Source organism: Homalodisca vitripennis, chromosome 4 (assembly GCF_021130785.1).
Source record: "Homalodisca vitripennis isolate AUS2020 chromosome 4, UT_GWSS_2.1, whole genome shotgun sequence".
Classification (NCBI taxonomy): domain Eukaryota; kingdom Metazoa; phylum Arthropoda; class Insecta; order Hemiptera; family Cicadellidae; genus Homalodisca; species Homalodisca vitripennis.
In genome coordinates, this window is record NC_060210.1 from 174,889,055 (window position 1) to 174,902,084 (window position 13,030).

General features: G+C 33.3%; 1 protein-coding gene across 3 annotated transcripts in view; it reads right to left on the bottom strand.

Annotated features, from left to right (window-relative positions):
* Positions 1-13,030, bottom strand: part of LOC124360692 (RNA-binding protein 48-like) — a 41,682-nt gene that overhangs the window by 3,355 nt on the left and 25,297 nt on the right. For all 3 annotated transcript variants that reach the window (XM_046814517.1, XM_046814518.1, XM_046814519.1), the window contains one exon: positions 148-283. In XM_046814517.1, coding sequence (XP_046670473.1) covers positions 148-283 — 136 coding nt within the window. The remainder of the gene's footprint in view (positions 1-147; positions 284-13,030) is intronic.

Consider the following 13,030-nt stretch of genomic DNA (forward strand, 5'->3'; position numbering starts at 1 on the left):
TCATAGCATATATTGAAAAATAGAAATTTTCATCATAATCCTAAAGACAAACAATACCAAAATTCTAAAATTAATAACAAATTCCAAATTTCATGCATTTTTTCAGTATTTGTATACAGTTTTCACTTATACAAGAACAAATCATACCTGATTACTCATTAGAGGTAGGGTGGGTGTCTGTTCACTTATCAATTTGTTTCTTGGATGTGGAAAAACACTTTTGCAATTATCATCCTTTCCAATAGTCACATCCATGTGTTGGCACAATTCAGCAGTTGATTTACTGTTGGTAAAATCACAACTTTTAAAAATGAAGAATAATAAATAATCGAAAATATATGTACATGATCACAGTTATTTTCAGATGCAATAATGAGAAAAGTTGTATCATATGTGGAATCAATGTGAACTCAGAACTGTCAATAAGTTAAACAGATTTCTACTCATTGGTGAGATACTAGTTTTTCTTTACATTAACCTGGACATATGATACCGGCCCTTTGCTTGATACAGGCCTATTTTTAGCCCTTCTGCCCTTAGCTTTGTCTTAACCATGACTATCTCTTAAGAACACTGATAAATCTTGGAGTAAAGTAACAATCTTATGACTGGACAAAAAGATAACCAACAGAACAAAGACATATTGATGAAATAAACCTCACTGGTAATGTATTAACACAACAAATAAAATTACTGCCATATATCATTAATCTCAGTGTACCACAAGGATCTGTATTTGGGTTTATTTCGTTTTTATTTTATATACAAATGATTAAATGCAAAACTACAGATGTTCAGTAATGTATGCTGATTATAAACTCCTACTAAGTCAAAAAGAACAAAAATAACTGAAATAACAGCGTACATTGCTTTAAACATTTTCTTTTTTTTTTAAAGGAGAAGTCGATTCCCTTAGATAATACATGATAATACAATACTGTCCAGGAAATGATCTTGTTGTTGACGAGAATAAAACATAGCAGCTGGTTCTAGTAAGGCACAAAGAAATATCAGAAAATAACTGGGCACAATAATTGATGACCGTCTTTCTTGGACTAACCACATAGACTCCCTTTGTAACAAACTCAGCACAGTACTGAGTGTAATCTGCACGATGAAAAGTACTAGTGATGTAGCAACAGCAAAGATTGCTTACTTTGCCCTCCATGAATCTCACTGGTACGGGATTGCAGCCTGGGAAGGCACTACAGTGGACAAATAACAGTGGCTCCTCATCTATGAAGAAAGAGCAATCAGGATTGTAAGGAACCTCCAGCCTATTTACAAGTCTTTACAGAGTTGAAAATACTCTCTGTAATGAACTTTTAAATCTTCAAAACATTGCTCCAAACCAAGTCACCCGAAGCAGCAAGAACCAGTGCCGAAAATCACAGCTACAACACCAAACATGCCTCTAGCTACCAACCACACACAGTACACAGACTGACAACCACAGAAAAGAAACCAACCATGTATGAGCCCAGTTATAGAATGCCTACTAGTGGACCTGAAGAAGAACAACAGATTTCAGTTTGGACGACATCTGAACAGCTGCCTACAGTACCATCTCTTCTAACAACTTAATGAATTTGATCAAAGGACTGACGATGTCTAACTACTAATTTTAAATAAAACATTTTCATGACCATTCTTCTTATCTCTAAAAAAGTGTAAAAAGAATCTCAATACACAATAAACACCTGGAAATTACCAAACCTAGTGATTACCACAAATTTGCGTAGAGTGACTCTTGTTTGCTTAGAAATTTTATTTTACTTCCACTGTCATTGATTAAAGCTTGTTTGGATGATTCTTTGCTTACTGAACACACAGTACAACTTAATTTCCTATTTAAAAAAGACATATTACACCGAATTATGACGTAGATGTAAAGCATGACATCCTTCAATTCTGCAAAGTCTGCACAAATCTTAAAAATATAAAATGTTTTAATGGAACCAGCATGCTTGTGGAGAACAAAGATAGTTTTTTATATGCTTTAAATCTTAAAAGTAGAGTAAACATTTTATTTATTTATTTTTAGCATACAAGAAAAAGACACTTATTGTTGATCTACGTTAATAGCTCTTAGAACAGTTATTAGGTCAGTACTTCTTCTGCTGCCGACTCAAATTTTGGACAAGGATGGTGTATTTCCCCAGGGAGATCTAATCAGTATTTTTCTGTGTTTAGTGTGCTGAGACTGTAAACTGACATAATATTCTTCCAGAGTGTGCAAAAGTACCCTTAGAACTTAAGTGGTTGGCAGTAGGCTGCCCCTTAGAAGAAAAAGAAGATGTATTTTTTTTGTAAGAGATACAATTGAATGGGTCCCTCGAACAACGTTGTAACTGACAACTTCTATGAAAATGACTTTGTCGCGGAACAACGTTGTAACTATCATTCTGCATCGTGTGGTAAATTTATTTTTGAATAAAACCACCCTGGCAGCCCGGAACGGCTGATCGAATTGGCGGGAAACTGGCATCCGCGCTCAGAACAATGTTGTATCTAGCATGATGTTGCCCGAACCTGGCGTTGTCATTTCACCCGGCATTCAAAATCGTTTGAATAAGGGAAGAAAACGCAAAATGAAGATTAATCAATGGAAAGACACCAACCGCAAAAGAGCCAGGGATGCTGGGAACCCCTACATTTCCAAGAGGAAGAAGCCCGTTCCTGGAAATTTGACACCTGAAATGGTAAGCAGAACAACGTTGTATCTACACCTAATACTTATAGTAAAACAACCTGGTATAAACACGTCTTCACAAACACTGTTTTTTTTAATTAATAATAATAACTAAACTAAGATTCCAATGTATTTTATCAACGACAGCTCTCATGCTACAATTTAGCAGTACACGACATGGCAAGAATGAAGCTTGTATGTTTTTATGGAATGAAACTGTAGGCAAACGGGGATCAGCAGAAATAGCATCATGTATCTTGAAGTATATTAAACTCAACTTTCAAAAGCTCAAACCAGGCCAAACCCGTACACTGAAGCTTTGGTCAGACCGCTGCATCGGCCAAAACAATAACTGGAGATTGATCGGTGTAATGCAGCACCTGGTGACCAATCATTTCTTTAATTACCGTTGAACAAAAATTCATGACTACAGGTCATAGCTTCCTCCCATGCGATCGAGATTTCGCTTTGATAGAAAAGGCAAAAAAAGGCAAGCACGTTTATGTCCCCTTCCAATGGGTTGAAATAATAGCTCATGCAAATTCAAATCACCCTTTTACTGTTTGTATTATGAACACTGAGGACTTTAAAAACACAGACATTGTGTTGAATAGCTTGGCCACAAATAAGTTCAATATTACAAACCATGTTTGGTATCAAATGACTGCAGACGACCCAACTACTTTGTGCGGCAGGACGGCTCACAATGTCTTACAGCCATGGTATGGTCATGTATTATCCAAAATAATCAGAGAACGAGATGATGTAAATACATCAAAGACGAGCACTTCACAGAAGAAGAGGGCTTCAAAGAAGGAGGTGCGTAGACATCCTCCCGTTGTAGTTGAACAATTCCCACGGTATTATGAAGGCACCTTACCAATCAAAGCTGCTAAGAAAAAAGACTTACTGGATATGTGCAGGTACATACCTCAAGAAAATGTTCCATTTTACGAGAATATTTCAGTGGAATAACCAATATAGTTTACATGAATAAAATGTAAAATTTTACATGATTGAATATTTTAGTAAAATGGACAATGACTATTGTAAAGTCCTTTTTTATAAATATATATCAATTGTGTCTTACTTAAGTATTACATAACAATAAACTACTGTTTAACTGAACTCTAGTGTCATCTTTTCAAAGTCCATATTTTAAAATGTGACTTGTCCGAAGAACAACGTTGTAACTGACGTTAGTTACAACGTTGTTCCATAAAATTTGGATGTAAATCCACTTACAACTCAAGTTACGCAATACATTTAAAGTTAATATTTGTTATATAGTTGTTATTTTATACAATGAATAGTTTTACATCAAAATAACTTTATCTCCACAGAAAATATCCCAACCAGAAAGTTTTTTTCACTTCCTGAAAAATTTCACTTTTGTCAGTTACAACGTTGTTCGAGGGACCCATTCAATTGTTGACCATGCAGGTGGTGGCAGCTAGTATAGGCAGGGTGCCTTTTCTCCCTCCCTCTGACGTAAACCAAAGGAAGGTTGCCACAACTCAAATCTGCTAACAAACAGACACAAAGCTATCTATGTCATCTAATACCAAGCACAACTAGTATATGATCTTTGGTTTCAGTGGAAAATCAGTGGAAAGGAGTATGTATATTTATATTGTCAGCACTTGCCCAATGCTTGGATGCAAATGTAGACATACGAGGTGTGTCCAAAAAGTATCCGACCTTGACGTCTGGCATGAACTGACATTACTCGGCGGCAACGGCAATCTGGTCCCCTCCAAAGTACTCCCCTCCACAAGCCACTACCTTATTCCAACGCTCCTCCCACTTCCGGAAACACTCCTTAAATTCATTTTGTGGAATGGCTAACAGGTCCTTCGTTGCATTTTGTTTATTTGTTCAACATTGTCAAATCTTTTTCCTTTCAAAGGAATTTTTAATTTCGGAAATAGCCAGAAGTCACAAGGAGCTATGTCAGGACTGTAGGGAGGCTGACGTAGTTGGTTGATGTCGTGTTTGACCAAAAAACGCTGAATAAGATTGCTGAATAAGAATGAGGAATGAGCTGGCGCGTTGTCGTGGTGCAGGATCCAGTCACGGCTTGTCCACAGTTCAGGTAGTTTCCTTCGCACTGCATCTCGTAGCCGCCTTAGGACCTCTAGATAATACTCCTTATTCACTGTCTGGCCTCTTGCAGCATATCCGTGATGAACAACGCCGTCCTGGTAAAAAAAAAACTGTCAGCATTGTCTTGACATTGCTTCGACTTTGTCTTGCTTTTTTCGGCCGTTGCTTTTCGTGAGTTTTCCACTGTGAAGATTGAGCCTTTGTTTCAGGGCGGTAGCCATACACCCATGACTCATCACCAGTAATAACTTTTTTAAATAGCCCTGGGTCTCTTTTTATCAAATCCAGATTGTCCTGTGCGATTTCAAGTCGACAGTTCTTTTGGTCTTCTGTCAGCAGCCAAGGAACAAATTTTGACGAAACACGGTTCATTTTTAAATCTTTGTATAAAATGTTACAAACTGACGATTTTGGTATTCCTAAAATCTTCTTCCAGCTCTCGGACAGTCAATCGATGGTTTTCATTAACTGCTGCACGAACACGTTCAACATTTTCAGTGTTTCTGGCCGTTGAAGGCCTGCCAGATCGGTCATCACTCTCCACTGATATGCGGCCATTTTTGAACCGCCTAAACCACTCTTTTATTTGTGTATTGCCCATAGACACGTCACCATAAACTTTCTGTATCATAGTCTCTGATGCTGAATGGCCAAGTTTTTGGCAAAATTTAATGCAAATGCGCTGCTCAACACGTTCAGTCATATTGAAATGCGATGCACACACACGGCAGTACTGTACGGAACAGAGCGCTGTGACTGGATCATATTCAATGCCTAATATGGGAAGGAGTAGGCTCGCCCCTACCCTCCAATAACCGGTTCGAGCCGGTCGGTTACGACGCGGCCGCCTACTGGTCGGCGGTCGGATACTTTTTGGACAGACCTCATATGTGTTAATTAAAGTTTATAAATTGGAAAATGGGTATTGTTATCTTTTACCTAATTTCAATTCAAGAAGCTCTTACTAAACTTGAGATAGTATGATAATTTAAATGTACTGAATGTACATAATTTTGTGATGAACAAAAAGATTATATATAACACATGAGGGGATAACCATGTGATTTGTCCAGTACTCATTTCTACTAATAGGTGTGTAATTTACAGTAATTATTTTTGCTAGTACCGTTTTGTCCTTGTTTCAAAATTTTTTTATAAAAAGTCAACAAAGTGCAGCTGCGATATATATTATATTATATATATATATATATACAGGGTGTCAATTAAGTCTGGAACCTCTTTTTTAATTTTTAAACCACAATATAAAAAAATACCAAAGTTCACACGTGTTTACTGGTGATAGTAACGCATACATCTGCCCAATTACCGACCAGATAATCCCTATGGGGGACGGTCCACAAGGAGTCAGACAAAATTCTTAAATAGCAGCATAGGTCGTTTGGTATCAAATTAAAGGTCTTACTTAGCAGAGTACAATGCCGTAAACCGGACTTCAAAAGGTGGATTCATTCAGTAGTTATAGCTATTTGAATTTTAAAACAATTCCTACTGAATGAATCCACCTTTTGAAGTCCGGTTTGCGGCGTTGTACTCTGCTAAGTGAGACCTTTAATTTGATACCAAACGACCTATGCTGCTATTTAAGAATTTTGTCCGACTCCTTGTGGGACCGTCCCCCAAAGGGATTATCCGGTCGGTAATTGGGCAGATGTATGCGTTACTATCACCAGTAAGCACGTGTGAAATTTGGTATTTTTTAATATTGTGGTTAAAAAATTAAAAAAGAGGTTCCAGACTTAATTGACACCCTGTACATATACACACACACACACACACACACACACACACACACACACACACATATATATATATATATATATATACACACACACACACATATATATATGCATAGATTAAAGAAACTCATTTTACAATGATAATAATTATGTGTGTGTGTTCTCTTCCTTAGCATGGAGTGAGATCCGAAATACGTATATGTTACACTCAAACTCCGAATTTGGAAAATGTCAGAAATTTTTACTCACTTCGCGATGTGGACAACGAGAATTACCCACATCGCGGAGTAAGCATTTTATTCAGACATTGGCCGAAACAAAATATGCAGAATGCATTAAGGGTAAATGAAAGTACTCAATTTCCGAAATAAGCACTGGAGAGTGAGCAAAACCATAATACCCATAACCCGATGTGGGTAATCTATTTTACCCACGTCGGGTTATGGGTATTTGTAATTTTAATACACTAATAATAATATCATAAGTGTACATAATACATTTCAAATAAATCGTGGCACGTATCATGTACTTGCAGTAATTAGAAGGCCTCATTTAGTACGAGTTAATTTACGAATATCCAGAGTTGAAATACATTTGGCTGGATAATGGCTTTAAAAATGTATTTGTAGTACATATGGAACTTCAATTTAAGGTAAAGCTAACATTCCACTACATCCTGCTGGGACATGAGCAAAGGTGAAAAGCATTATAGCTAGAAACAAGCAACATATTGAAATTGAATTCTCTAATAATAACTACTGATATAAACACTATAAGTATTTTTATATGCTAATAACATAACTTAATGCAAAGTTAAGCTACCTTGTACAAGTATTTTAATAAGACTATTGTATCAATGCCATGAAAGTATTGACAACATTTGTAATCCTTTTTTACTTCAAGATTCACAAGCTACTATAAACAAAATATCTCTACTGGAACAATCCTACGAATGGTAGATTTAATACGCAACTCTAACCTCAAAATATTACATTAGAGGCTATAAGTGAAGAAGGTAAATCTGAGATTTATAAAACTTATTTTAATCTCCCTTTGATATTCGTAATGACGGATATGACATTATTTTTCAAAACTGAATGACAGTCATAATGAAACTTTCAGAGAGATATCTAAAATATGTAAATTATAAAAGATGTTTCAAATTGTTACAGTTTACAAAGGTTTGTTTATTTTAGAGACAAAATTTTTTGCCGTAAATGTGAACGAATGTCCGTCATCTTCAAGCTTTCTGTTCGTTGATACTGGTACACTAATATGTCCATGGTAACTAAACTTACTCTCCAGTTTCCAAGCTTGGTTTGAAATGAATTAGAGATTACGGTAGTCATTGTGTTCACAAGTTTGCATAGCATGCTATGAATGATTTGTGACCTGGGTGCATTTAATCGGAGAAATTAAAACATTGTTTTTGAAATTTCCTCATCAGTGTGATTGCAATAAGCACTTTCAATTAAATTGCATAAACTTTTTTTCAGCCCTATGTTGGTTTATTCTATAGTTCCTACCAAGATATATTATTAAACCTTATAAATAATTTAACTTTCAGATTTTTGTTTAACTTACAAAACACCAGTAATCAATTATTGTAAATTAATCAATAGCATCGATATTAATAAATGTAATAGTTATTAAGGATATTGTATAAACCACGAACACTAGTCATTACCATATTCATATTGACATTTTTTTTATTGTTCTAAACTAGATATTCTATAGAACTAGTATTTAACAAACCATTTGGATACTTAATGTTGAACAATTTTTACTCTGAGAAATTGATAAAAAATATATATATATATATACAGAAAATTAATATCTGTAACCTTTTTTAGGTTGTCTCTAGGTTTTTAATAAGATGTTTTATACTATTCGTAATACAAAATAAGTGTGTAAGACATTAAATTTAGTTAAATTAACTAAAAGAGGCTGTAAATTATACAATATGACTGAGATACCAGAAATGACGAATATTATCATATTCAGATCGGACTTACTTTGACTAATCATTGTATGTATGAATCTGCTATCATAAGTGGGCATCAGAGTATGGTAACTTAAACCATTCGACACACACACACACACACACACACACACACACACACACACACATTGAATGAAAAAATATTAAAACAGACAAACAAAAAAAATAGAATATTGACAATTGCTTTTGATTTTTTTTTTGTTTTTCTTACTAAATAATTTGTAAATATATACTAAAAAAATTAAATAAAAAATTATTTGGAGAAAGCAACATACATTATTGAAAGCAACCAAATAGACTAAAATGTTCTGAAAAGTTGACCAATTTATCTGTATCCAAACTCATTTTATTAATATTTTAGAACACATATGCATTTTTGCCAAAATCAATTCAAACATTCATTTCTATACAGGGTAGGTTAATTGCTTTCTCAATGGGTTAAATGTCCGGCTCAACTTCAGATAACTTAATTATTACCTTTGAAAATCCTATACCTGCAGAAGCTGGATATATTTGCAGAGGTATATTTTAATTTTTAACAAACTCAGATTCAGGACGAAGTGACTTCAAACACTTGATGGGTCGACGAGGTAATACACCATTACCATTTCAATGCTTTCCATATAATTGAACGTTCCTTTACCATCAATAGTGTTAATATTAAAGTCAGCATTATCATGTACAAATTGAACAAAAGTGCCAGGTTTTATTTCTGGCAGAGCTACAAAAGTTGCTGAAGCTTCATATAATGTAGCCTCTTTGTATGAAGCACACAGGACTAAGGAATGACATTATGGTTTTAAGAAATTCATCTAGCATGAACCAATAATAAAAAAAGGCCCACTCCTTTTCCTTCCTTTTTTTGGCCACCATCTTGTTTCTGCCGTGACAATAATTATTGCCATTTGCTATTGGCCTCTGGTCAGTCGTAGGTGGTTGGTCGGTGAATGCAGACATATTGTGACCTGTATTCTGTAGTTCAGTTGTAATAATTAGTGTTGTGTTTAGTTTTTTATTAAGTGCATGTTTTAGAGTTGACACACAACATGGTGGTTGTGATTCCTGACTTACGCGTGTCACAACCCTCTGGTATGATTTGTTTATTTTAACCTAGTTTGTAGTTATGTGTTAGGTTAGTTATTTATCTGAAGAAGAGATCAAATTGCAGATCTTGAAACGTAGTGTTACTGGTTTTTTGTATCACTGAACGATCGCAAATGTCCGGACAAATCCTGTTTCCTTTACAATCCTTCCATCGCCAAAAACAAACTTTAAACAAAGAATATGTTTATAACTTTTTTGGATCAAAATTTCCTATGAAACATCGCAGCCAAAGTAATATAAGTGGTGATAGAAACGATCTTGGTCATACAGCTGATATTATAGCATGCGCTATAGATTTACATTTCTTTTCATATCTTGAAATTGTTTCCATGTTATTTTTATTTATTTTAGTATTATTTTTGATAGTAAAAACTTAAGATTTTGGAATTGATTCACCAACATCTTCAAACATTTTGTTACTTGGCATATGATTTTCATCATTGTATACTGAGCTCTTATGTCTCTTCTAATAATTTCATTAGCTGCTTTCAATATATGAAATTCAACTCCTTTATTATTATATTTTTGACTGTACAAATTTTCTGCTAATACATCATGGTTGTTTTTTTTTTAAATATACAATGGTATTAGATCCAAATTTAGTTGAAATAACAATATCATACGTTAAAACGTTCTATTAGTAGTTTTTTCATCCGGAATATGCTCTGTAATTATGACATTTTTTAACTCATACGTGATAAATTGGCAATCATCATTCTCTTCCATGTACTTGTATGTTTGCTCCATTGCTGCATCTACCATCAAAAGTCTTGGATTAATTTTGTTTTTATTATTACTCAAGTGAATATAATTTTTGAGCAAATTATAACAATCTGTAAGGTATTTTCCTTCAAATGTTTGTAAGTCTGTTATACCAAAAACTTATGAATTTCTCGATAATAATAATTTCTTTGTATAGCAATAACATTCATGATGGATTCATTTTCAGTTGGAGTATTGATATGTGAAATCTGTCTTCATTGATTTTTATTCAGTTCTGCTTTTTTTACGGAAGTTAGCTAAATCCATACTACTTTGGAGCTTTTTTTTCTGAGGTGAAAATAAATAAGTTTTACTTACCTTTTTTTTATACACTTCAAAGTATTTCTTAATAATATATTTTTGCCGACAACCTGTATGAGCATAAACAAATTCAGTTTGTAAGTGAGGTAACAATCCATCCTGTCATTGACTTGAAACATCTCTTATAGAGGTTACACCTCTCCTGAGTTTTATTATTTCACCAAAATCTAAATTTTTTCTGAAGATGAACCCAAGATTTTATATATAACGCATCTATACTCATCTGTCATGCTTTTGGTCATTGGTTTATCCTCTGTTTGAAAACTAATAGATAACAATTAATAAAATGATAATTCATTACATTTTATTCATTATTATTAAATTGTTTATTTAAATTGGTTTTTAATCGTTGATTGATCTATTATTTAAATAATCATCCAATAATGAACTGCAGTTTAAATCAGGTTACTTACTAGACGAAGCAATACAAAATATTTTGTAAAAGTTTAATAGAAAAAACCATCTTGAATACAGTTTATAATTAATAATATACAAGGAATACTTGACAAAATTCAGAATGTCCATTGTTATAAATACACATGTACAGAGCACTTATCATTTATAACTAAACTAGCCGAAACATTCCGCTGTACTTTGGGCCTGCCTCCGCTCTCCCAACTTTTATCCCTATCTATTAAAGGTCCCTACGACCATTCATTTACACAATTGTCTTTAATAGATGTTTCTCTATATCTAACTAGTTGAAATTTCACATATAAATAAGTAAAGAACTATTTAAAGCAAAACTATATGATCAAAAATTATTTTTTTTTATAATACTTTGTTTAAACAAAAAAATTAAATGCAAAATATATTTTTTGGTAAACATTGCAATTTATAGTTTTAAAAACAAAATCCCACGTCAAACAGATAAATTCAATCACTGTCATTTTATTCTGAGGTCAAAACCCCCAGGCACTCCATTATATCATATGTCAATATTCAATTTAAACAACAAAAGAGACATTTAAACCTTTTAAAATATGGGAATATAAGAAAATTCTCACACTATCATTAAATAATGTTCCAAACACTCAAGTACTTCATGGAAAGTAAAAAAATGGTACTCTTTTAAATATTAATGTAACAAAAATGTTTATTCTTATTTATAATAATAAGATAAAAATTGGTAAAATCAGTATATAATCTGTAATATTTGAGCAAAAGAAACATTTTTTTAACTTTTTGCAAAATGGGTATACATTAGATTTCTTACATTATGATAAAAAAATTAATTCAATTTTATTCATACAGTTATAAAATTTACCTATTATCTATATAATGTACATTGAATATACCACACATGCATGCACACACAAACAGACAGACGGACACGCATTTCTTCACAAAATTAACAATTCATTCAGCCCATCATGCATTATAAAATATTTAAAAATAAATAGCCTATCTATATATTATAAAATTGTAATAAATGAGACTGGATTTACTAAATGTAATGAAAAAGGCAACTGGCAATATTATTATTAATTTAACTGACTACTTATTCATTTTAACTGTGTTTTAATGATAATGATGATAGCACAGATTATGATCTATATGAAAAAAATTAATATTCTTTATGTGATAATATAGATAAAATAAAATAATCCAATGTGGTATCTAAACCTAATCTGGTGTCTAATCTGTATTTTGTGTAACATGCAGAATAAAATTTGTATGTATTAATATAATCAAATAATAACTAACAAACAAAACATGTATGGTATTATATTAATAACAGCCACAACACATCTAGAGTTAAAGCAAGCTTACTATTACCCTTGTTTTCTCACTTCAATTTCAGTGCAGAATTAACACCAGATCTGCAGTTACTTTCCCAAGGACCCTACCTTCTTTAACCCAGGCACAGGTAAGCTGTTTTTCCTTGACCTTTTTCTTAGCCTGATATAAAAGTGACTTGACATGGACAATCAAATGTTCGTTTACAAATACTGAACCTGGGGCTGAGGATGCATGGTGATCGTGTTCCTTTTGTTTTTAGCTGCTGCTAACCAGGCCCCTCTGGTTGATTTGCTCACGAAATGGATGGCAATGCTTAGTGGACGATCAGTAGTAAGGTTAAGAAGTACACATTTTCATAAACTACTAACTAGCTGTTACCTGCGGCTTCGCATGCAATATTTAGAACCTAAGTCCTTATATTACTTAGTAAAGACACTTATGATGTAAAATGATGGAGTTCTATGAAAATTTAAAAACATAAGTAGGCATACATCAGGTAAATATTATTTAAGTTCATGGTAAATAGTATCAGAGTTTAACTTA